General features: G+C 51.6%; 7 protein-coding genes across 7 annotated transcripts; 3 read left to right on the plus strand and 4 right to left on the minus strand.

Annotated features, from left to right (window-relative positions):
- Positions 1-1,558: 1,558 nt before the first annotated feature.
- Positions 1,559-3,861, minus strand: J4E90_000594 (uncharacterized protein; the record flags this gene model as incomplete). The annotated part of the gene is made up of 2 exons (XM_051430190.1): positions 1,559-2,025; positions 2,073-3,861. The coding sequence occupies 2 exons, from the start codon at positions 3,859-3,861 to the stop codon at positions 1,559-1,561; spliced, it is 2,256 nt and encodes a 751-aa protein (XP_051295677.1).
- A 925-nt stretch (positions 3,862-4,786) lies between these two features.
- J4E90_000595 (uncharacterized protein) lies at positions 4,787-6,999 on the plus strand (the record flags this gene model as incomplete). The annotated part of the gene is made up of 6 exons (XM_051430191.1): positions 4,787-4,988; positions 5,074-5,507; positions 5,885-5,954; positions 6,004-6,286; positions 6,335-6,434; positions 6,490-6,999. The coding sequence occupies 6 exons, from the start codon at positions 4,787-4,789 to the stop codon at positions 6,997-6,999; spliced, it is 1,599 nt and encodes a 532-aa protein (XP_051295678.1).
- Positions 7,000-9,466: 2,467 nt separating this feature from the next.
- Positions 9,467-11,248, plus strand: J4E90_000596 (uncharacterized protein; the record flags this gene model as incomplete). Its single annotated transcript, XM_051430192.1, has 2 exons — positions 9,467-9,472; positions 9,779-11,248. The coding sequence occupies 2 exons, from the start codon at positions 9,467-9,469 to the stop codon at positions 11,246-11,248; spliced, it is 1,476 nt and encodes a 491-aa protein (XP_051295679.1).
- A 977-nt stretch (positions 11,249-12,225) lies between these two features.
- J4E90_000597 (uncharacterized protein) lies at positions 12,226-15,672 on the minus strand (the record flags this gene model as incomplete). Its single annotated transcript, XM_051430193.1, has 1 exon — positions 12,226-15,672. One exon carries the CDS (start codon positions 15,670-15,672, stop codon positions 12,226-12,228), a length of 3,447 nt encoding a protein of 1,148 aa, XP_051295680.1.
- A 1,119-nt stretch (positions 15,673-16,791) lies between these two features.
- On the plus strand, positions 16,792-19,064 carry J4E90_000598 (uncharacterized protein; the record flags this gene model as incomplete). The annotated part of the gene is made up of 3 exons (XM_051430194.1): positions 16,792-17,043; positions 17,205-18,797; positions 18,852-19,064. The coding sequence occupies 3 exons, from the start codon at positions 16,792-16,794 to the stop codon at positions 19,062-19,064; spliced, it is 2,058 nt and encodes a 685-aa protein (XP_051295681.1).
- A 450-nt stretch (positions 19,065-19,514) lies between these two features.
- On the minus strand, positions 19,515-20,435 carry J4E90_000599 (uncharacterized protein; the record flags this gene model as incomplete). Its single annotated transcript, XM_051430195.1, has 6 exons — positions 19,515-19,682; positions 19,736-19,972; positions 20,029-20,057; positions 20,107-20,169; positions 20,218-20,283; positions 20,363-20,435. The coding sequence occupies 6 exons, from the start codon at positions 20,433-20,435 to the stop codon at positions 19,515-19,517; spliced, it is 636 nt and encodes a 211-aa protein (XP_051295682.1).
- Positions 20,436-20,691: 256 nt separating this feature from the next.
- On the minus strand, positions 20,692-23,193 carry J4E90_000600 (uncharacterized protein; the record flags this gene model as incomplete). The annotated part of the gene is made up of 3 exons (XM_051430196.1): positions 20,692-20,912; positions 20,963-23,051; positions 23,116-23,193. 3 exons carry the CDS (start codon positions 23,191-23,193, stop codon positions 20,692-20,694), a joined length of 2,388 nt encoding a protein of 795 aa, XP_051295683.1.
- Positions 23,194-23,374: the final 181 nt, after the last annotated feature.

Consider the following 23,374-nt stretch of genomic DNA (forward strand, 5'->3'; position numbering starts at 1 on the left):
GGGGCACTGTGTTGAAATGATGGAGGCCCTTCGACTTGTCTCTTCGGAACAGAGTTATGCATGTGTACCAGTCGACCCTCGGTGTTCTCAATATACGATGCATCCGATTAGGCTTTTCGGCGTACCGGCGGCGTAGGTGCGGTTGAGTTGACCTGTGGTATTGGAGCACAAACAATCCGACCGTACTCCTCTCGAGGTAGACACAACCTGCGAATCTGGGTAGGCAATACCAGTACAATCACATGCTAATGTGAGCTGGAAAATGTGCCAGGTGAAGCTGCGGACTTCGTCCTTTGCATATGTGACTGTGTCCTGTAAGGCACCCGGCGGAGTGTATTGGGCACATCCAGTCAGTGGTGGGGTACTTGGAGCTACTTCGCTCTTCGGCGCAGGTTTTATGTATCTGAACTGCAGATGAAATAAGGTGGTCTTTTGGTAAGTCGCACCTTGTGCGCTTCAAGTCAGGTCGTACCAACACTATCATTACAATCATTTCCGGCCTGCGTTGCCATTTCCTTTCACCATCATCGCGGTCTTGAAGACAACGATCGACTATCAGTCTCAAAGGGCCCCAGGCTTGGATCCCCTCCAGTGTCTATATGCACCCACGGAGGTTCGTCTTGCCATTTCCTCTTGTATCCTGTCTCTATCCGGTGCTTGATTTCATGAAATTTCTCGTACTGCTCGCGACTTTCGAAGCGTTCAGGGTAATTCCAATCCACTAGGCACCTATTGATGTCTATCAGAGCTGCATCAGCCTTCTTCATCTTCTCATTCAATAGCCTCCGTTGAAACACTGTGTTGTTTCTCTTTTCCCATATCTGAATGTCAAGCGCATATCGTTGCCTGATAAAGTCTCTAAGGGCTCGGATTTGTTCAGGGGTGACGCGTGGCTTTGGCGGTGCGGGTTTCGAGGGCCTTATTGTGGTCGGACGCTGTAACGCGGGTTTTGCTAGTGGCAACAGGGAAGATGCACCCTTTTCAATGGTCGGAGGTGCTGGTACATTGACTCGTGGTCTGGGTGCATTGACTGGCTCCCGTTTCGGTTTCACGACGGCCCTGAAGCTATCTCGTAACCCCATCTCCGAAGCCTTTGCTGTACTTGTCAAAAAATCTTTCGGCCAATCAAGAGGCCTAGCCAATACGTACCACTTCCGTTGAAACAGCCCAAGCGCCTTCCTGATCTCTGACCTGATCACGTCCAACAAGTGGCTCTAGTCAAAATCAATGCTTCAAGCTTGAAAAGCTACGATGTGAAGTGACGAGGACCAGTAAAGGGTAAAGGGTGAGAGTGCCCACAGGAGCCCCGCATCATGCTCATGATCTCAGCCTTGTTCACCAGAATTAGCCACCACTCATTTGGAATCGCATGTGCAAGATCTCATGAGCGCCACCTGGGCCTTTGACTAGGTGGCAGCCTGCATGTAGGCTTATATGCACTGGTTGATGCATGCGCTCACCGGAGAAGCAACGTATACACTAGCGCATATGCAAGGCTGAGTTTCAACATTCTCGTCCTATCGACCCCGCTTCGTGGCTTCTGCCAACGCACCTGTTATCATGCTGGATACGATACGGTAAGTCCTTTCCAGCCGGTGATCGGCTCGCCGCCGTGAAGCTGCTCGCCTTGAGAGCTGCCGTACCGCTTTAGTTCCGGACTGACAACCAGCGTCAGTGCCTGGGCTTCTTTGCGGGGCAGATTGAGAATATTGCCCTCGGCTATAGGCAGCTGCATGATGAGTCTGTATCTCTGAGAACAACATTCTAGCCAAGTCCTCCCACTGAGGTTCACAAGAGCATCAAGTAACTTCAGGTCTCTCTCGTTCAGTGATGCAACCCTTTCGATAGCCTGTGAGATGATCGTAACCAATGTTGAGATCGTTTCGCTGTATGCAGTACGTAGCTCTTGGTGTTCCGGCGATCCTTGACCAGGTGCTTCAATGGCCGTAAGAAGTGAACGAGCAGTCTCGTACCGCTGTTTTTCAATCTCTGAGGATATCGTGGGCCACTCTAGTGAGGACACATCTGCAATAATTAGTCTCACATCATCTGAGCGACTATACCAGACTTACCCAAATCGTAGATACTGGTCCAGTCATTGTTCATCCTCACGCCTTCTTTCCCAAATACCTTGAATGGTAGACTGAAAATGTACTCATACAGAAGTACCCACATGGAGTGCTGAACTATCTGCTGCTTCAGTCTTCTTGTATTTTTCGGATGAAGCCGCATAAGCTGTGCCTCTGAGAGGGGCCAGTTGGCTTCGCATCGAGTGTTCCACTCCATGCTTGCGAAGTTTTCGATCTCAGTGGAGATTCGTTTGTATCGCGCAGTAAGCTCACGATCTTTCAAGCCCTTGAAATGGTCTCTCACAACAAGCGCCACTTTCAGCTCTTCGCGCTGAGATCGCAATCGTGCCATTTCCTCGTCATGCTTCTTATCAAGCTCCACCTTCTCACTCTGAGATCTTTCCTGCAGTTGCTGTAATTCTTGCGTATGCGCCTTGGTGAGACTGGTCTTTTGCATCTGCAATTCCCTCCGGAGTTTCTTAACATCCTCGTCATGCATGAGTAGATCATGCTCATGTTCTGCTTTGAGCGTGGCCCTCTGCACGCTCAGTTGGTCTTCCGCAGATTTCTTTGCGCGTGTAATTCCATCTGTCAGAAGATCGATCTGTTGTTTCAAGTCCGTAATCATGGCATTCTTCTCGTTTCGTAAACGGACATAGCGTTGGTCGTGTTCTCGCTGCGTTAGTGTTGTATGTTGATAGAGATCTTGTTTCTCTTTTTGCAGGCTCTGTATCTGTTGGCTATACGACATCATTAGCCCCTCATTATCCTCCAAGAGGGTTTTGCGTTCAGATAGCCACTGTGCTTTGTCTTTAGATAGCTGCGTCCTCAACTGTCGTTCCAATTGTGCTGATCGTCCCTTCTGCTGAGTAGACTCTCTGTCATATCTACCTTTTTGCTTTTCTGCATCTTTTAATCTTCTTTTTGTCTCTCTTAACTCCATCTGTGTATCCCTGAGTTCCTTTTCGACATTATGGTATACTTTCAGTTGATCTTTCGCTTGCTGTAGATTGTCCGAGTTCGAACTGTACCTCTGCAGCAATACGCGATACGCCCGGAGTATCTGGTCCACATAGTCCATGGTGGTCGTATCAGCAGGCATTTCTGTCAGGAAGTCATATGCCTGCTTCAAGATCAACGCTCTGATTTGTTGCAACTGCTCTGATGTCTCGAAAATGCTGAATGTAGGGCTTGTTGTCGGCTCGACAGGCTGACGAGGTATCAGCAGGGGTGGGTCGTGTGAGGAAATGGCAAATTTCGTTTCCTGGCTATCGCCCCCATCATCCAAAAACCTCGTTGACTGATCGAGATCGGCAACGAGCGAGATGACTGACACTTCGGATGAGGTATCGGGCAAATGTGTTGGTGAAACAGTGGTACTTAGCTCGGGAGCTTCCAAGTCAGCAGTGGGTTCATTGCTATTGCTAGTGGGTAACGCCTCCGCTGATGAAGACTCCGGCTGCAGCGTACTTGGAGTGTCAAGAGCAGTCGTCAATTCGGTGCTCTCATTATGCTTTTCTAGAGACTCGATCTTCTCAGTCTTTGCCTTCCTTCCGGAGGTCATCTTAGTTTTGAGTTTGTGAAATTGACTCTCTTTCCATGATGCCTTGATAGCTTCGCGCTTTCCACCGTTAGGCTTTTCCAGATGAGAGCTGAACGATCCACGCCGTATCGGCTCATTGACGGATGCAAGGTTGCTGAGAACAGATTTTGGCGACGTTGGGACGTTCTCAGACTTTTGCACGGGCTTCCTCCGTGATACTAACATCTTGCCGCCTTTGGTCGAGGACATGACCGACATCTCTTCATGAGCTCGTTGGGCAACTACATAGTACCCGAATTACTGTTTTGTCATTTTCAACTAATTGTCTCAGTGCTTACCAATCTCAAGGAAGTATCAGCTTCTTCTGAATCCGGTACGATGCCGAGGTGTAACTAATTTGTTGAAATCAACCTGACGACCCATGCATACAACCCGTGATGAACTCGCAGCTGTTGAAGGTTTCGAAAGCTAGCGCTCACTAGTGGTGGTTGGTATCACCGGTACATGCGATTTGCAAGTAATTATGAGCAGAGTTGTTGACCCTCGGTTTGAGACGTTGCGACCCCCGCATCAAGTGTGGGAAATGGTGGCTCAGCCGTCATTCGCATTCTTCGCATGCCTATAGAGACTCCTAATGCCACGCATATCGCTTCTGCCTAGGAAAGCGTTTTGTCATACCGCATCTAACAGACCAGCCCCAACCAATCTCGAAAGATCAGACCCTAGTCTGAGTCCAAACCCGCACTCTATTCTTGCAGGCGCAGTAAGGTGGCGGTAAGCGTGCGAAGCTGTTGGTCCCACGCCTTGCCTCGCTTATGAGCTTCATGCATACGAACACGAGACCTCTTCAGCTCACTCGTCAATTACTTCCAAATCCGGCGCATACTTGAAATCGCTGTCACACCACATGAGCACGGACGCACACGGCTGTGTGCTATGGGTGTGGCAAACTCTGAACGACGTGCCAACCGTTGACTACCCAGTTATGATGCGTGCTTTCGGCTGACGTCGTCTTCGCCCTACCGTTTACTCTATGCTCTAGTATGTCTAGAGTTCTACTTCACCATCCAAGACAGGAACCACTATCCAATGGGAAAGTGAGGATCAGATCCAGATCTTCGAAGTCTCAACGAAGCCACAACCGCCTGAGAATACCATTGCATAACCTTTCCCAATGAACAAAATTTACCACTTCGAGAATGTATCTGCACTGGAGCAGACCGAGGAGGCAGAACTGGAAGCACCCATCAGTACAGGGTCTGGGAAAGGTCATGGGCCGATTGATGCCACTGTTCCAGCAGGCGAGGAGAAGATTTTACAGGAACCTCAGGAACTACGACTGGTTTTGGGAATAGACTATGGCACGACATTCAGTGGTGAGTGAACATTGTTTCGTCTCGTACGACGTGCTAGTCCTAAAATAAGGGATGCATATAGGCATTGCGTGGGCTACACCTTCAGGTGCAGAATGCTCTCTCGAGGAAATTGATGTAATTGAGCAATGGGGTCCGCAGATGGACAACGAGGAGAAGGTTCCAAGCGTGATCTCTTACTCGCGTTCAAGTCAGGCCGGGGAGCAGCAATGGGGTAAGAGTCTGAGCGCAGATGCAGTGACAATGATTCACACTAAGTTGGAGCTTGGCGTGGAAGATCTATTAGGGGAACTTGACATGACTTTACAGGTTCTGGACGGCATGAAGAATCTGAACTTTGACGAGATGATGTTGAGCAAAGGCCAGAACGACCTACCGCCGTATTCTCACAAGAGCCCGGAGGAGATTGTGACAGACTACCTCGAAAAATTGTTTGCTTACGTGCAAATGGAAGTGCGAGTAGACGAGAATAATGTGTTCGCCAAACACACAACGACGGATATTGTTGTGACAATACCCACAGTATGTCCACAGATCTCTCGGCGTGAAAATCTATTGACGAAGCTTTAGAAGTGGTCTTATATGGCTATGAACTCCACATACAGAGCTCTCACGAAAGCTGGGTTTAATAAGGACAACTTTCCAAAGCTGAGGCCAATCATGTTCGTGACAGAGCCCGAGGCAGCTGCGCTTTACACTGCGCGGTGGTATCGTGACGAAAAAGAAGAAGAATTCCTCCAAGTAAGCGTCAATTTCGATTGGAGGTATCCGTAACTAACGGCGTCAAAAGTCTAAGGACTACTTCATTCTCTGCGACGCAGGTGGCGGTACTGTTGTAAGCCTTCTATGACACTTTTGTACCTGGCGCTGTTTCAATGGTCGGTTAATCTTGAATGTAGGATGTTGTTTCATATCGAGTTACGCAACGATCGCCAACTCTCGAATTGGAGCAGATTGGCAAGCCCACAGGTTTGTAAGACTGAGTCTGAGACCATGCAGAGCCTAATTACTATACCAGGCAGTCGCTGCGGATCCATTTTCATCAACCTTGAGTTCAAAAAGTGGCTAAGAATGCTGCTTGGAGAGGAGGAATATCTAAAGCTCGACCCAAATCTGGACATCGACAAAAACGCAAATCACGCCTCCGAAACTCCCGCCATGAGAGAACTCATGCAAGCGTTTGACGATGTCAAGAAGCAGTTTGCATTCTCAACACCTGATGTTCGATTCAGCCTACGAGGGGAGTTGGAGAACCTTGACATTTTTGGTAAAGTAAACAAGGGCCTAATTACCATTCCACAGTATGTTTAGTGCCTCCTGATATCATCACTGCTCATTATGATTTGTAGATCGACAATGCGAGGCTTTTTCGACTCCTGCATCAAAGAGATAGTTGAGCTCATCTGGGAACATGTTGATCGCATCGAAGAAAGAGGCAGTCGTCCAAAGGTATCTGCCTAGCGATCCACCAGTGACTGATCCTCAATACTGACTCTTCGTGTAGCACTTGTTTCTTGTGGGTGGTTTTGGGGCGTCTGAGTACCTAAAATATCGCCTCAAGGAGACGATCACCGAGGAAGAGATGCAGATGAGCTACCGACAGCCGAAGGAGTCCTGGACAGCAGTGGTTCGAGGAGCAGTGGTGTGTGGTATCGAGAAAGATGCGATACCGAATTTGAGAAGGACCGATGTTTGCCGACACAACTACGCGGTTTGCTTCGACCAACTCTACTCAAATACGTTCCACGTAGAAAAGGATATGACCCAGATCCATGGAGCCACGTACGCGCAATCTCAACTCACATGGCTACTCAATAAGGGTGACCTAGTCCTGTCGGATCAGCCGCGTAAAGAGGAGGTGTCATTTCAGCTTACACTAAGGGATCTTAGTGCTGGCAAGACGCAATTGGAGATCTTCAGAAACTCCGATGATGAAGATCAGCGGCCTCGACGTTACCAGAATGCCAAGGAAGGTCGGTCGATCCGCTTAGACCTCCATGTCATTGGTCACTAACTTCTTCTCAGATTTGGACATCGCATGTGTGTTGGATATCCGCTATGATAAAGTCGGCTTCACAGTGGAAGAATGGCAGCAACAGCCCGTACGCTATAATGCTACGCTGAAGTTGGTCTTGGAGTTAATCGGCGGCTCTTTGGAGGCTTCTATTTGGTGGAAGCACCACAAACTATCGCGTGGCGCGGTAGTCTATCCATAACTGGATGCATGATAAACCATGATCATGCTGTTTGAATGAATTCATGTGACTGTTTTGCGCTTTGTTCTTCGGCTACCTAGGTACCCACAGCCTGACTTATCGCAGCGGAAGATCAGCCAAGTATTATCCACTAGGTGAATGCGCCATACAATGGTATCCTGTACCGGTAATCAGAAGCGCGAAAGAGACCGCAGCATGCTGCGGACGAGGCTGAGTCAAAATAGGCAACAAGGCAATATAGTGGCGGCTCCCGAATGCTTCCCGATGCACACCATGCGTTGGCGCTAAAGAAGAACCAGCCGCAGCTCTAATGGGATTATCAGGAAACAACCTCGGGTTTTACTCTTCATATATATTGATGTGTAGCCTTCTATACACCGCGATTGAAACTGTCCCTCTCGACACTAAGCCTTCCAAGGTTGCCACAATGGTTGACATCGATGTGTCTACTACGTTCATACTGCAGACTGAGTCGCTCGGCTGGTCTAGTGCACTTGCTTCTACCCCGGAAAATGCTTCGGTGATATTGGAGCCTGTCACCGGGCATGACAGTCAGCAGTGGTTTGCAACAAAGACCAGCTCTCAAGGATACTATTGGCTGCATACAGTGGGGAAGGGGGACGACTTCGCGCTAGGCGTCACCAATTATCAGATCATCGACCTACAATTTTTCGCAACCCAAGAAACAACTGGGCAGTTTTGGCGGCTGGATTCACAAGAAGACGGCAGCCTCAGAATAAGCAACATGTTCACCCCGTCCGGCGTATACATTAGCATCGAAAACGAGACCCAGCGGCCTATATTATCAACGGAGAACTCCGAGGGATCGCGCTGGACTTCGAGTACATATGGCTTGCAGTCAACATCCGTAACAGCAGCCTCCCTTGCTTCGACGCAAAGCGCTCCTCCAACATCGCCTGCATCTTCCGAAACCCCGAGTTTGACTGGCGAGCCCTCAAGCACTGCCGTACCTACAGATGATAACAGCGGCGACCCTTCTGGCACTCGTAGGCTCTCGACCGGTGGCATAGCGGGCGTTTGTGTGGCGGCTGCTATTGTAGCAGTGGCTCTCGGTTATCTTATATATCGGAAGGTGCACACGCGCAAAGGTGGTAGACTACCTCCACAGGCTGATGAAGCAAACTTCAGCCAGTCTGAAACAGAACAGACTGCCCCAGAGGCGTCGCAGTCCTTGGGGTTAGTAAATGTTCTTCATGGATAACAAGAAGGTTGATGCGTACGATATCGGTGCTATTATTTGAAGTTCGTAGCGACCCCTTAGACCTATACTATATGTCACCTTGCCGTTCTACATTGTTGTGTCTAGACTGGAGGTTTCTGAGTTATGCTTGCCTACGCTTTGTAAGACCAGTTGGAAATTATACCAATACAACATGCGCCTATCAGGCGCAGCTATGCACTGTTTGCCGTGTTTTGCAGGGTGTTTGCTATAAGTCGAGCTTTGGCGTTTCCTGGCCCCCTAGTGCATGGAACGTGTGTTCCAGGGCCGCTTTCCGCACCACCGAAAGGACGGAGGCGTCCTCCAAGGCTTACTCGCAGGCCAGCACATGATGGTCGACCAATCAGATGTGACCACGACAACCAGGGAAGTCATGCTTTCTTTTGTCCAAGAGTAAGGCTTTGAGGATGTCGCGAGGTTAGGAGCCAACGGCGACGATGCTCCCAATTTGTATGGCGAGCCTTTCCGAGATCTGCTTCATTCTAGGACTACCATGTTATGAGAGCTTACAAAAGTGCCTAAGTAGGGAACGCGTTTACGAGGCATCACGGTGCGAAGTCGCCACTCGCACCAGGCAACGGGGCTTCCGGAAAGCTATCATGACGTTGCGAATATAGGAGACAGACCGATTATGAAGGCTCGCGTGGGGTAGGCCGAATTAGGAGTGCGGTAAGCCACCATAAGGTTACGTGACGCACAAGGCTCCAGCTTACCTGGGTATATTTCTTTTACTCCGCAGACCCACTGTATCGCACTCATTCTTGCGAAGTCTCGCCTCCAATAAATCAGAATTTGTTGCAGATGTTTGGAAATCTGCTCAAACGGTATACGTGACCAGGGTACGAATGATCCTGGGGGCGTACGACAGGCTCCTAGAAGCGAATTATCAAGCTAGGCAGAGTAAACATCGAGCCAAACTTTCGTGGAACCTCAAGCACTTGCGCCAAGCTTAAAGTAAAGGAGGCTTTACCGACGCACTTCCACCTGGCACGACGACAGGTGTATCACCAGCCAGGCAATCAGTCATGAATGTAATTCGGCAGGCTCGATTGAAAGACAGAAACGAACTACGAGTGTCACCTACACCTCAGTCGGGTGAGCCAAGACAGTTGGGCCGTAGCATTAGCCTTGCCACCCCTGCCTCGGCCAAAGTCGAAACAGTTGCTACTTCACGAAAGAATCGCGTATCATCCGGCGGAACATCCAAGGAAGTTGATCCCAAAAAACCAACAAAAGCAGTCTTGCAGCGCGACAAAGGTCCGTTGGAGCCGCACGACGAGGTTGTGAGTTCATCTAATGGTACATCGTGAGAATTTAGACTGACAAAGTACTGACAGTTCTCATCCAACCCGCAGGATGTACCTCGAGTTGAGGAACTCTTGCTTAGAGCTGGAGAGGAATTCCCAATGCTACAGTCACTGTTGGATGGACCAACAGAAGAAGAGGCTGCCAAGGTTTTGCATCGATATCGTGAGCTTTGTCATTCACTTGATGCGGCTCACCGGTCATTGGACAATCATCGAGCAGACGCGGGGCTCTTGGATAGTTTGAAGATCGAGGTTCATACGTTGAAAAGTACACTGCGAGCTAGTCGGACCGAGGTGGAGAGCCTGAGGACGGAGGTCAACAGCAAGCACCAACAGATGCTGAAAGCTCAAGACATGCTGGGCGAGCAATATGTAATCCACGAACAAGAAAAGAGCTATCTCGAGGCCCGAATACACGATGGTTCACAGCAACAGAATAAAGAGGACAAGTCAACCAAGGCATCTTCCGAAGGACAGTTAGGTGCGGCTCGTCAAGAGGAAGAGCAAAAGCGGTATGAGCAAAATATTAGCAGTCTCAAAGAGCAGATGGACGAAGAACACTGGAAGTGGGACGCGCACTTGCGAGAAGTGGAAGACACCTACGAAACTCGCATAAAAGATCTAGAGGTCAGCTTTGCCGAGCGGATGAAGAACGAATACGAGAAACATTGCGAACAAACGCGGCAAGAGATGGGGAGCCATCAAATGACGGTGAATGAGTATGAGTCAAATGTCGCTCGATTGAAGCTCAATGCGGAACGAGAAGGACGGCTGTTGCGCGAAGATTTACAAACTCAGCAAGAGAAACTTCGAGAAGAACAAAAGCGACACGAGAAGGATCTCAAACGACAGGAAGCCGGACTGACCAAGAAGCACACGCAAGAAATCTTGCAGCTTCAGACCACCCTGGCGGAGCAGAGACAAGAACTTTCTCATCTCAGACATGTCAAGGCCAAAGCTGACGAAGAAAGACTGCGCATGCGCGATGAAGTACGGGCGAGAACCACTCACTTCAGCGAGGAACAACAACGACTTCGAGAATTGCTCAAGAAACAAAACGCTGAGCTGGTAGAGAAACATGCCCTCGAAATTATGCAGCTTCGATTAGCAAACGAGGAGTTAAAGCAGGCATTCATCGACAAGGCCTACCCACAGCGCACGAAAGCTCGAAGTGTTAAGGTGATGCGATACCGTGACATCTCTACTCAGTTCTTTTCAGTAGTGAGTCAGGTACAAGACTTCACGAATCTAGAATGGGACATGCGCCGTGAAGTGGAATGGCCATTCTCCAACGATCAACTGTTACGCATCCACAAAGTCAATACAAGGGTGTTAAAGAAGGCTATCCTGCAGAACACTATGTGGACTCTACTATACACGCACGTGTTTTGCACTCCGTTCGCTATCTTGGGGTTGGAAGGAAAGAGTTGTGATGATGTATGGTTAACAGTTTATACCAAAGGTAGGCCCTCGTTCGTCCGAATCAAGATACTTGACTAATGCATAAACCTAGATGTTACACAGTGGCCTAGTATACCTGCGGCAACTGAAGCCCGTCGCTGCGAGGCGGCCAGGGCGGTTCTCGATCTAATGAACCCATCAAATGAAACCACACCTGATGAGAAAAAGCTGAAAGCCAGCTATGAAGCTACCATCACCTCGCTTTTGAGTGCAATACACCAGGTACTATCTAAGGTAGCTGTTCTCGAACCGAAGGACGCCGAGGCGTTAGAGACTCTTATACGCCTCTGCGCGAAGACATGGATGGAACTCTGCTCGCAACCATACAGAGTAATGATGATCCTACCACCAGGAAGCGGCGACCTGCTGTCGTCGCCAAATCCGGATGAAAGGCCACTTAAACTGATCGTGAGCCCGGAACTAAGGAGGTATGGAAATATGCAGGGCGAAGACTTAATGAAGGGTGAGGTTTTCACGAGGTGTCAGGGTGTTGTGCAGCAGTACCCGGTCGAGCCAACAGGTTCTTGATATAGAATTCGCGGACTGGGTCAACAAGCACGTCATGGTCATGCCTTTGCGGTGCACACGAGTTCTCCAGCTTGAGCACAATTCACCTTTCATAGCATCTATGCATTTGATATCTATATCGGTAGATCGCCAGCCTCACATCTAGCCATGGCGTGATTACTGTTCATGTCTACCCTCGTCGCAATTCCCCACCATGGTATAAAAAGAAGGATCATACAAGCAATGAAGCAAAAGAGGAAAAGCGCGGGCCCAAATCGTCCGCCGATAAAGCCGACCTCGCGTCCATGTCAGATAGAATACATAATCCGGTGGGAAACCCCACCGTGAACCGCAAGACAGCAGAACCTGTTGAAAGCGCAAATTATACCGTAGTCCCGCTAACCCAATGCTAGAAAAACGTGAAGAACGTGCAAAGAAAACATTGTACACAAATCGTGAATGGAGTGAACGCAATTACAGCTGGTATGCTGGTCTCATCCCAAGGTCTTCTAATCAATGGTGATGACGTCGTTTTTGGACTGCCCTGGACGACCTCCTGGACCGCCTCGACTTTGCTGTTGCTGCTGCGACATTTGCTGGCGGCCGTTTGGCATCTGCTGCTGCGAGGGTCTGCCGTTCGGAGGTTGGCTTCTGGGATGTTGCTGCATGTTCGGGTGCTGTTTCCCAGCTTGCGCCTGAGCCTGTCTTTGCTGCTGCTGACGCGCTTGATGCTGTTGTTGTTGCATCCTAGCCTGCTGCTGCTGGTTTCCCTGCTGGTTTCCGTTCGCCTGTGCAGGCGCCTGTCCTGGACCAGATCCCTGGTTCTGCGCTTGTTGCGGTGGCTTTTCAAGTGGTGGCGGTGCAACATAACCTCCTGCCATTTTACAACTCAAAACACACTCGTCCAGCTTGAGTAGTGCTTCAGGGACCGCGTCCAAGGCCGCCACCATGCCGGTTCGGGTGCCAAACCATCCTGGGCCGTTCCCACTGAAGAGTTCCTTCAGCTTGGCCTGTAGGCTGTCGAGACGCCTATGACCAGGCGCACGCTCGGGAGTTGGTAGATTTGTGGCTTGATTTGGAGGATCCTTTGGACGCAAGTTGTCTTCGATGAACCAGTACACCTGGTCATCTTTGGGCTGAAGGCGCACGTCGAAAGTGCAGACCGGATTGTCATAGGTGAGTCGGTATTTGAGGACCGAGTGAACATGAATTGCGGGGTTACTATAGTTGCCTGGAGATCGTTCCTCGACTTCACGCAGGGCCTTGAAGAGGGGACGGGTCGCGACGAGAGTCGTACAGAAGCGATCTAGGCCATCGACATCGCTGACCTCCGTGGTTGGGAAGAAAGGCAACCGATCATTGGCGATCTCAGTAAGCAGATGGAGAATCCGATGGTGCGGATTGTCATGTGACAGCTCGATGGTAAGCTCCTTTTCAGCGCCGAAGTTGACGGTTGCAGAGTATGGCGATGGACCGTACTGGAACTGTACGCGCTGTAAGGAGGAGGACGAAAGCCGCATTTGACGCTTCTGAAGGGTACTGGCAAAGGTACGAAGACGGTTAACATCTCGCAGTCGTGCTCGCAGCTCTCCTAGGATATCTTGCCCAAAGGGCGTGGCAAGAAGAATCCTGAAGTTGCCATCTTCTGAGAACTTGAAGGCGGTCTGTGGTGAAGCTGCCATGAGCTTATGCATGTCTGCAGCAACAGACTTGACCATTCTACCGACAGCCATATGCCAGACGTCCTGACCCCCAACTTTCAAGCCTTCACATGTAATCTTGATGTCCGATTCAAGCCATGAGTCTTCGTCTGCTTGGGGCACAAGAAGGTCCGGAGTTTGCACATGCAGCACCCATCGACGGGGAACACAACCAGCTTCCACGAATGAGCCTGCTTGCCCTAACTCAGGTCGCAAACTGAAATTCTTCTTCTCCTTTTCTAGTTGGCGAGCTGTGACGCGGAACGACAGAAGCTGCACAGCGACCCTCTCCAGACTTGCCACGGTGTTGCGGTTGATGGACAAGGAGCTTCCATCAGGTCTGTCCAACTTGATCTGCTCAGCGTATTCGAGGCTATTTCCACCAGATCCGATTTCAAAGATCCACCACGATTCGCCAGAAGAGTCGATTACCGCTGCCAATGCCCAGTTTGGTGTCCAGCCGCGAGGGCAATATAGCGTGGAAGAGATGACATCCAATTTGACAGCAGCCGACACTACCTGCTGTTTCAAAGCCTGTCTTGCGACCGATTGCCAGCCGAGTTGTTGTGCGTTCTTCTGGATCAGACTGAGCAATGTGCCGGCTAGCACTTGCGTCATTACATGAGCAATCTGTGATGGCTCTCTGCCTTGGTTGAAAGCATTCTCCGCTCGCGCTGATAGTGCGCTAGCTGGTCGCAGGATGTAGTTACCAGTGACCGACTCTAATGATAGGGTAACTGATGTAGATTTCGTACCCAGCGATGCGTTGAGTGTAGAGTCTGCAGGTTCGGTCTCGGAAAGATGTGCGTTCGCCGTCACTCCAGACTTGAAACTCTCCTTTGTGGATCGCAAGATATCACTCGTGTGGCGTGCGATGACTTGCTTGATAACGCGTTCCATGGAGAGATCCTTCCAGTCAAAATGGAACTTGACATCTTTCACTTCTTTGCCCTGGCGGAACCAGCGCGTAGTCAGCGACGGTATGGGAGGCCCTCTCCACGAAACCTTGCCGTTCTTTGGTTTGTTGTTCGATACGCCAATCTCAATCCAATTCTTTTTTCCAGGCTTATCAGTCCAATAAGACACGACGAGCAAGCGATGCACAGGCTCAACCTTGAGAGATCCAGCCCAGCCGCTGCGAACGAGATTAACAGCCTGCGATCGAAGTACTGAGATCTTGTGCGTTAGAACGAAGTTGTTCAGGAAGTCGAAAAGGCCGGTCAGACCCTTCTCCTTTAGAACTACGTCGGCCTGCAGCTTGAGTTGCATGAAGAAACGGCTACCGACGGTAATGGTAGGTGCAGGAGTGAACAACAACCGGAGATCGATGAGAAACCACTGTTCGGAAGCATCCTCCACAAAAGACATGACGTCAAATTCCAGCTCATTAGCAACAACAAAAGTTGCGCGTCCAGAGTGCACACGCCAGTCTTGGAGGTGTCGTGGGAGGCTTTCGTGTACGTTTAGGCGTATGGAGAGAGAGGTGTTCATATACCGAAGGAATTTGAGGGCCTGCTCAGCAGAGATAGGCTCAGGCGGTATGTAGCCCAGGCTCGGCATCCATGACGCTTTTCCTGTCGATAGCACTTCCAGGGCGGTCGCAACATCCGGATTGTTTTCTCTGGCATTGTTGGACAGAATCTTAATCTTTTCTAGTTTGTAGTCGGCAGCATCCATATGCGCTGCCTGGGTACTCGCGTGGGCCAGCAAATCAATGAGTTTCGATATGTCAACGGAAGCTTTCTTTCCCCATTCGGTGAGGACTAGCAGCTTGATGAATTTAGCCCGTTGCTCCTGCGCGAATTGAAGCACAACCAGCTTTTTACGCTTGTTCGCCTCTGCATTCACTTGTGCATTTGCCGCGCCAAGGCCATTGGGAAGAGCGCCGTTTGACACTGGCGCTATCTGAATGGCGGCCATGTTCTTCAGGACTTCCTCCAACTCATTGTAAGATTCCTGGGATATCCGCAACAACAGTGTTGACAGGGACATGTACTGCTCAGGGCCGATATGAGCAATCTCCGGGGGCAAATCCGAGTATTGTTCGAGCGTGGGACCGGCCGTTGCTGCGACTGCCATGGATGCGCCGTTGGTGCTGGTTTCGCGCGAAGGACCCCCATTAACAGCAGGTCCCCCTGCCGGCGTGTCACTTCGCGCGCCGTTGAGTCCGCCATTGGTCAGATCCCCGTTGTGGCTGCGCTTCCTGTTTTCTGCATCTCGTGAAGCCGTCGCTGAGTCGGACCCGGTGTGGTTCATGGTGAGAATGCCTGGCATACTACGTCGTCCTCCGTCCCGCGGCCTGGGGCGCCGTCTGCGCACCCGTTTTGCGCGCGTCTATAGCTTTCTTGAAGTGTGTGGTCGCGCTTTTTCCTTGAAGTTGTCGCGAGAATGTCAACCGCGCGGTGTTTGGATCGTGATCGAGGCTGCGTGCAGAGAGCTGGCGGTGGAGTCGGCGGTGAAATGCGCAGGTTAGGAGTGAGGCGCGCTCATGAAAGCAGATGCTTGGGTGTAAGAATGGAAGCGCCGAGATAGCACGAGGCGCAGTGAGTGTTGAAAGGGCGCTGGTCGGATGCAGCAGGTGAAAGAAAGCGAGGTCGGGGCGCTGGCGACTAGCGCATCGTCGACTGTGAATGCTGCAAAACGTCGTGATGGCAGTCGCGGCCGTAGAGCGGTGGGAATTAGTCCGGAGTGGTCGTGGATGGGGTGCGCGCGACGTGGGCGGGTGGAGTGGTTGCAGCGATGAGGTCGTTGAAACATCAGCAGCCTCTCGTACCGACGACGGGAGGGAGGGCGTGGATTGGGCTTAGCGCCTTGGCGTTTGCTCCACCCATGCACGCTGATGATGGAGCCCTGCATCTCCAGCCAGACACTCTGAAGTCGCATCAGCAACCGAGTCAAGCTTGAGGGCCCAGCTTGTCTATAATGTGCGTCAACGACACTGCATGTCTCGTCGCGCGGATGCGATATAGCTAGCCACTTTAATCGCTAGTACGTTCAGTCATTCACCGCATTACTGTCCGCGGCTCGGCGAGCTTGCGGCTGCGGCGGCCAGTAGTCTATCTAGATGCGAGCTTGAGCGCAAGCGCCTTGTCCAATGTCTTTCTCGGATAAGCCTCTACTGCAAGTAGACGCTTTATCAGATGTTCACAGGTCATGCCCATGGGATCATCCGCTGCCACCCCAACAACTCCACATCTCTCCCCAGCTTGGGCCTGACCTCAGCGTGCCCACTAGAAGTTGCCCTCCGACCTGAATAGCAGCCCGGTCAGCTGTCGCATTTATCCCTCGATCCTTCATCATGTCTCAGTTGCGGTGACGCATTTCCGTTGATTAGCGCAGGACCCTGTTTTGCGGACGACTGCTTCCAATCGCTCGATGTCACCTCGCGCGCCCGAGCTCCCGCCCTATGAGCGCCCGACCATTGCGCGCAATGCATCCTCACAGTCCAAAGTCTCGGTGCCGTCCATATCGCAGTCCAACGAGGCAGACGATGAGCAGAGCCTCTCTTCCGACCAGAGCCTCGACATGGAGTCCCACGACTCGCAGCCCCACTACGAGGGCGAAGACACCCGGTTGACCAGCGACAAGGAGCTCCGCGGCTTTTACATGTATGGATGGGCTGCCGAGGTACTTTATCCTTCCTTCCTACTACCGTCCCAATCTGCTTCAGGCCTTTGCAAGCTTGCTGCAATATCGCAAAGCTGTGCGCGTATCTTTCTCGTGATGCTACTTCGGACGCGCCTCGTCAAGCTTATAAACCACGCGAGCACCGACACTAACCACCCCAGGTCTTTGTTGTTTGCGGTATTGGGTCTTTCATACCTGTAACGCTCGAGCAACTCGCCCGCGAGAATGGCGTCTTGTTATCCGATCCTTCCACACCGTGCAAAGCCACGAAGCCTACCGTCCATCCAGGCCCATCATTCTCCACCAAAGCCGTAGAAGCCCTGTTCAAACCGAATCCTGAAAAGGGACAATGCGTCGTTCACATCCTCGGGATCGAGATCAATACTGCGAGCTTCGCCATGTACACTTTCAGCATATCGGTCCTCATACAAGCTCTGCTGATCATTAGCATGAGCGGCGCAGCGGATCATGGGAGGTTCAGGAAGACCTTCCTCTTGTGGTTCGCATTTATTGGAAGCATCGCGACCATGCTTTTCCTACCCGTGGTACCCAAGGTGTATCTGCTAGGCGCAGTGCTGGCAATCATTTCAAACACATGCTTTGGTGCCAGTTTCGTACTGTTGAACAGCTTCCTACCGCTAATGGTGCGCTTCCACCCTACAGTCAAGTACGCCGACTCGATCGCCGACGAATCGTACGCAGACGAGGAAGACGAGGCGGAGACAGAAGAAGACGACGAGAGAGGAGGTGAAACTCCGACGCAGGAGAATATTATACGAGGAGCGCAATACGCAAACCAGCTTGGACAAAGAGAAGGCCTTCTTGACGAGGTCGCTGACGCGACAACCGCACTCTTACCGAGTAACCTTTCAGCCGCCGATCTGACAATTCCGAGGGCAAGAAGCAGGTCCGCTCCTTCAGTGGAACTCGCTCTTGCAACCAAGATCTCATCCTACGGTATCGCGATCGGTTACATTGCTGCTTTGCTTGTGCAAACTATCGGTATTCTCATCGTCATCGCGTTCCAATCCTCCAACTTTGGTCTCCGCCTGGTCCTCTTCGTCATCGGCGCATGGTGGTTTGTCTTCACACTACCAACAGCGCGCTGGCTGCGTCCCCGTCCAGGACCGCCTCTGCATATCGGTGCGCATACCTCCAACTTTGGCACTGCCCTCGCGTACTTTGCATACTCGTGGAAATCCCTTGGCCGTACAGCGACCCACGCGCGACATCTCAAGGACGTACTACACTTCCTCGCAGCGTGGTTCCTACTTTCGGACAGCATTGCCACTGTATCCGGTACAGCAGTGCTCTTCGCAAAGACAACCCTGGGCATGTCATACGCCATGCTCGCCCTAATAAACGTCATCGCAACAGTCTTCGGCGTTCTGGGCGCCTTCCTGTGGTCACGGCTATCTGCTTTCTTCCGCTTGTCGCCAACACAAACAATCCTACTCTGCATCATGCTCTTTGAAGTAATTCCAATATACGGCCTTCTAGGGTATATACCAGCAGTCCAGCGGTTAGGATACCTGGGTTTGCAGCAGCAATGGGAGATGTACCCTCTAGGTGCAGTGTACGGCTTCGTCCTTGGTGGTCTCAGCAGTTACTGCCGTGCGCTATTCGGCGAACTCATCCCTCCTGGCTACGAAGCCGCCTTCTACGCTTTATACGCCATTACAGACAAAGGCAGCAGTGTCTTTGGTCCCGCTATCGTAGGCGCCATCACCGATGCTTATGGCGAGATTAGACCAGTAAGTCTGCTCAACACTTCTGAATTTCATCTCTCATACTAATGTCAATCACAGGCTTTCTGGTTCCTAGCCATCCTGGTCGGCCTCCCCTTCCCCATCATGATGCTCGTCAACGTAGACCGTGGCCGCACCGAAGGCGCCGCCCTCACGAAAACCCTCGAAGAATTGGCGCGTGCTCAGGATCCCAGCCACATCGACGCCGACGATAATTTGTCACAGGAGATCAGAGATGACCTCCGTAGCTCGTTTTCTTATCAGCGCTCTTGAGTTGTCGAATTACCTGCACCTTGATGCTGTTTCCGTTCTGTCACGTTGCATTGGGATGTTGTTTGCGCAGTCTTGGTAGCTCTGTTGGCTCGCCAGCTGGCCTGGCAGGTTATGTTTCGTGCTTCACGTATTGGTGTCTGCACTGCATTGTAAAGGCGCTTGTCTGCCGTTGGGATCTAACCTCTCATCTCTTGTTCGCTTTTTGGTTCGCATCATTGCGGGTTTGCCAGAGTGGCGTTGGAGGCGTTTTAGCTACGTTCAAAGCACGATGTGAATGATGTATACGCAAGTTTGATACACTTTCGTCTGTCTTCAAGTAGTTCATGTCTTGAGCCTGAACTATCTGAATTCACTACATCGTCCTGGTATGCTCACATCTAACATCGTACCACATCGCCAGCACATGGTACCTAAGCATCATTCACGCCACTCTGACAGCGCAGCAGACCCTCATCCATCGAGGTCGAACATCTCCCTCTGGTCCTCTCTCTCTTGCGGATCAGGAAAATTCTCCTTGATCTCTTTCCACATCTCCGTCACAATCTTCTGCCTCTTCTTTGCCACACGAATGCTCTTCTTCCATTCCTTCTCGATCGCTTCTCGCTCGGATGTCGTGACCTTGCAGAGTTAGCACAAACACGCATAAATCACTCTGAGTACATTGAACCTACTTTCTTCGCCTTTCCCTTCTTCAGTCCATCAAGTCTAGACTCGATCCGCTCTTTCTCTGTCTCAAGAGTGGTAACATTGGCGACAAGATCTGCCGTGCTGAGCGTGGAGTTGAGACTGGACAAGGAGCCACGGAGGTTCTTTGCGGCTGCGACAAGAGTGGTGGTTTGTGTGCGGAGATCGAGAATGGTTTCGTCGAGAGCGGCGAGTTGTTCAGTGGTGCATGCTTCGGCTGCGTTCTGAAAGTAGGTCAGATCTGAGCAGATGCTGGGTAAGAGAAAGGATTGAATCATACCTGTAAAGCGTGGTATACGATTTGCTTGCCTGAGATTGTCAATTGATATGAATCGCAGATGGGCTCGGCCAAGCTCACCAGCGGCACGCCCCTCAATTGCTTTCTGTTCGTGGAGGTCTTTCAGAATCTTTGCCGCAGACGCTGCCCTGAATCAGTCGTTGTCGGACAAGAGTGAAAAGGTCGACGAACCTTTTGTGACCTTGTTGTGTAGATTCGCCGAAACATCGATAGCCGAGTATGGGCGGTTTTGCTTGCCTTCGACCAATTAGTCTTTGAGTACAGGGTGCGGTACGAATATTGAGCTCTCAGATGTGAGGTGAGGTGAGTGACTCACGTAGATACTCCAACACAAGATCTGCGGCCTCGTTGGCCGTGGCCTTCTCTTCTGTCTTCTTGCGAGGTGCCATGTTCTGCTCTGTTAGCGATGGTGAGATGAATTGAAGGAAGAAGAACGCGTTGCTGGATGTGAGATGCGCCCGTGTTGGGATGGCGCTAAGTCACGGGCACACTCCAGACGGAAGGAGCCATCCTCGACCCAGGCAGGTGGGGTGAGCATGCTAAGAGCAATTGAAGCAAATGAAGTTGAGACTGTGATGATCCATATACTCATGTAAATACTTGATTCGTTATTGCAGGCGCATTGCCAGCCCGTTAATTAGTACTTCAGCCTCCACGTTCACCAAACTGTGTAGCCCAATCCTCAAATTCCTTCAGTCCCTGCTTGCTCACAGACGGTCTGATAGTCTGCAGACTAGCTACAAAGTCCTGATATTGTATCGGTCGTATTTGGTCCATTGTCATGGAAAGTAACTTCTCGCCCAGTGAGCGCAAAGGGCCCATTGCAGCGTCTTTCGCGAGCGCCGTTATATCGGAACCAGAGAAACCTGGAAAGAGTTTAGTATTGCGATTCAGGTCCTCAATGATCATCACATACCCTCGGTGAGCTTGACCAAACGATCCAGATCGCGGTCACTCAACTCATGTTTCTGGTGGCTCAATAGCGTCTGGACTTGTTGCTTCCGAACCCAGTCTTCTGGCAGTGGGATATATTGCCTTCTTACAAACCTTCGTCTTGCTGCTTCATCAATCGCCCACGGCAGATTTGTTGCTGCGAGGACGAGAACCCTGGTTGCATCGCCCCTCTCTTTGTCCTTGTCCGTGACCGCGCTCCCGGCAGCTGCCTTTTGCAGATCGGACCACTGAATAAGGAACTCAGTTTTGATGCGTCGCGATGCTTCGTGCTCGCCGGATCCCGAACGCGACGAGAGGAGTGAGTCGATCTCGTCGACGAAGATGATTGATGGCGCCAGCATCTTTGCAAGCTGGAAAAGGGCGCGAACAAGCTTTTCTGACTCGCCCAGAAACTTCGACGTCAGACTACTAGCTGATATGGCGAAGAAAGTAGACTTTGACTCTGTAGCAACTGCCCTGGCCAACATCGTCTTTCCAGTTCCAGGGGGTCCAAACAAGAGCATGCCGCGTGCAGGTTCTCGCAGACCCATAAACAAGTCAGGCCTCAAGAATGGGTACACTACCGTCTCTTTCAGGGCGGATTTCGCAACTTCAAGTCCTGATACGTCGCTCCAGTGTACCTCATCTCCCTGTATCACGATCTCGTTTAATATCTGCTGTGCTGCTTGCTTATCGACGCCCCGTGGCAAATTCTTCATGATCTCATCCGTTTTGCGCTTCCATTCATCCGTCTCTTCTGGCTCCAGTTCCGCCTCAGAACTATCCGCGCCTGGGGTATCTGGTAGTTCTGCACGCATCGAATTGCCTCTAGCCCTGCCCTTCCGCACTGGAGGTGGCCTCTGCTTGAGCAAATCTCCGTCCTCTTCCAGTGATATAGACTCAGGTGAGTCCTCCTGCTCTGAACTGCTTCGCGCTTGTGTGTCGTTGCTCTTGGGTTTCGGTACAAGTCTCCTTGTCGTCGGATCCCACATCACTCCACCTCGCTCGCCCCCAGTGTCGCCGTACGAATGGGCTGCAGCAGACGCGGCAAGAGATCGAGGGTCCGGTGTGGGCTTGGGATACTCCTTTCGGTAAGATGGTAATGGTGTACTGGGCCCTTGCGCGTTGTTCAGTCGACTCAAACCCACAGACTTTCGGGGTATTGCTGGCGCTGTTCGCTCGTTTGTAGCAGGTTTGACCGGCCCCGGATCAGTCTCACCACCAAGTGGTGGAACCGCATATGCGGTTGATGCTGACCCCTCGCCAGCTCTAAAGTAGAACGGTGCTTGTGCAGGCGGCGGTTGTGCTTCGGGTTTCGGAAAATAAGCACTCGGTCTCTCAGCAGCCGGCTTGTCGAGGGACGAGCGGGCGGAGGGTGTAAGAGAACTGGTCGATGGGTTCGGTGCCCCCAATGTTGGTCGAGTGGAGGATGCCGTGGCTTTGACACTCCACGCTTGGGTAGCCGCTTTTGAAGCATCCGGGCGACTTCTCAACGTGTTGGGCAACTTCGCCGAAGATGGCTTGCTCTCTCTCCCAGGTCTCAGTGTCCGCAGCATTCTGCCACCCTTCTCCGGGGATGGTGTCCGTGTCTTTTTATCTCCCACTGGTCCTGGGGATAGCGTCGATGCGCTCCGAGTCTGGGTCAAGCTGTTGTCCCGTATGGAGCCAGTACCGGAGCTCTTCCGTGGCGCCATCGCCGGACGGTATGGCAATGCTGGCGGTCTTGAGAGATCTGTGTACTCTATGGGTGGTATAGATCCGGCTCCGAGCCATGATGTAGATGCGCTTGGATCGTTTTGCGATAGGGGCACGCCGTGGGGCGGTGGTGTGGGTGCATCGTTGTCTGACGAGAGCGAGGCAAGGCTCTCTTTCGACTCCTTGCGACTCTTTTTCAGCGCCTCCAACAGATCGACGCGCTCTTTACATTGCAGCTCCAACTGGCGTAGCGATTCGATCAGTGCCCTCTCTGTTTCCGACGCGGGGCGGTAGGTCGAGGGGTTGCGACGGGCGTTGTGGTAGTAGATGTGGTCAAGGGCGGTTTTCCATGATCGCAGCGCTTCCTTCTCGTTGTTCTATATGCCTCTCTGTCAGTGATGCTGGGCACATGCGACACTTGGCGGGTGGTTGGGCACTGACCTGGCCCTCAAAGTAGACTGCAGTCGAGCAGGCTAGGAAAGCCTCGTCGTAGGCTTTCTGCGTCGTGTTGGCGCGCATAGCGGAAAACATGTATATGATGCGCCCAATTCACGCGGGGGGTGGCGTGGAGGACAGAATAGGTGTCTCGCGTCCAGTCTCGGGCTCGTGTTTGTAGATTCGTCGCCGGTCTTAGTTCGCGCGGGTGTGTGACGTAGGTAGCTGCGTTTCGCAACCGCGAAGGCTGAGCAGCGACGACCAT

Source organism: Alternaria incomplexa, assembly GCF_024043165.1.
Source record: "Alternaria incomplexa strain BMP 0042 chromosome Unknown scaffold_1, whole genome shotgun sequence".
Lineage (NCBI taxonomy): Eukaryota > Fungi > Ascomycota > Dothideomycetes > Pleosporales > Pleosporaceae > Alternaria > Alternaria incomplexa.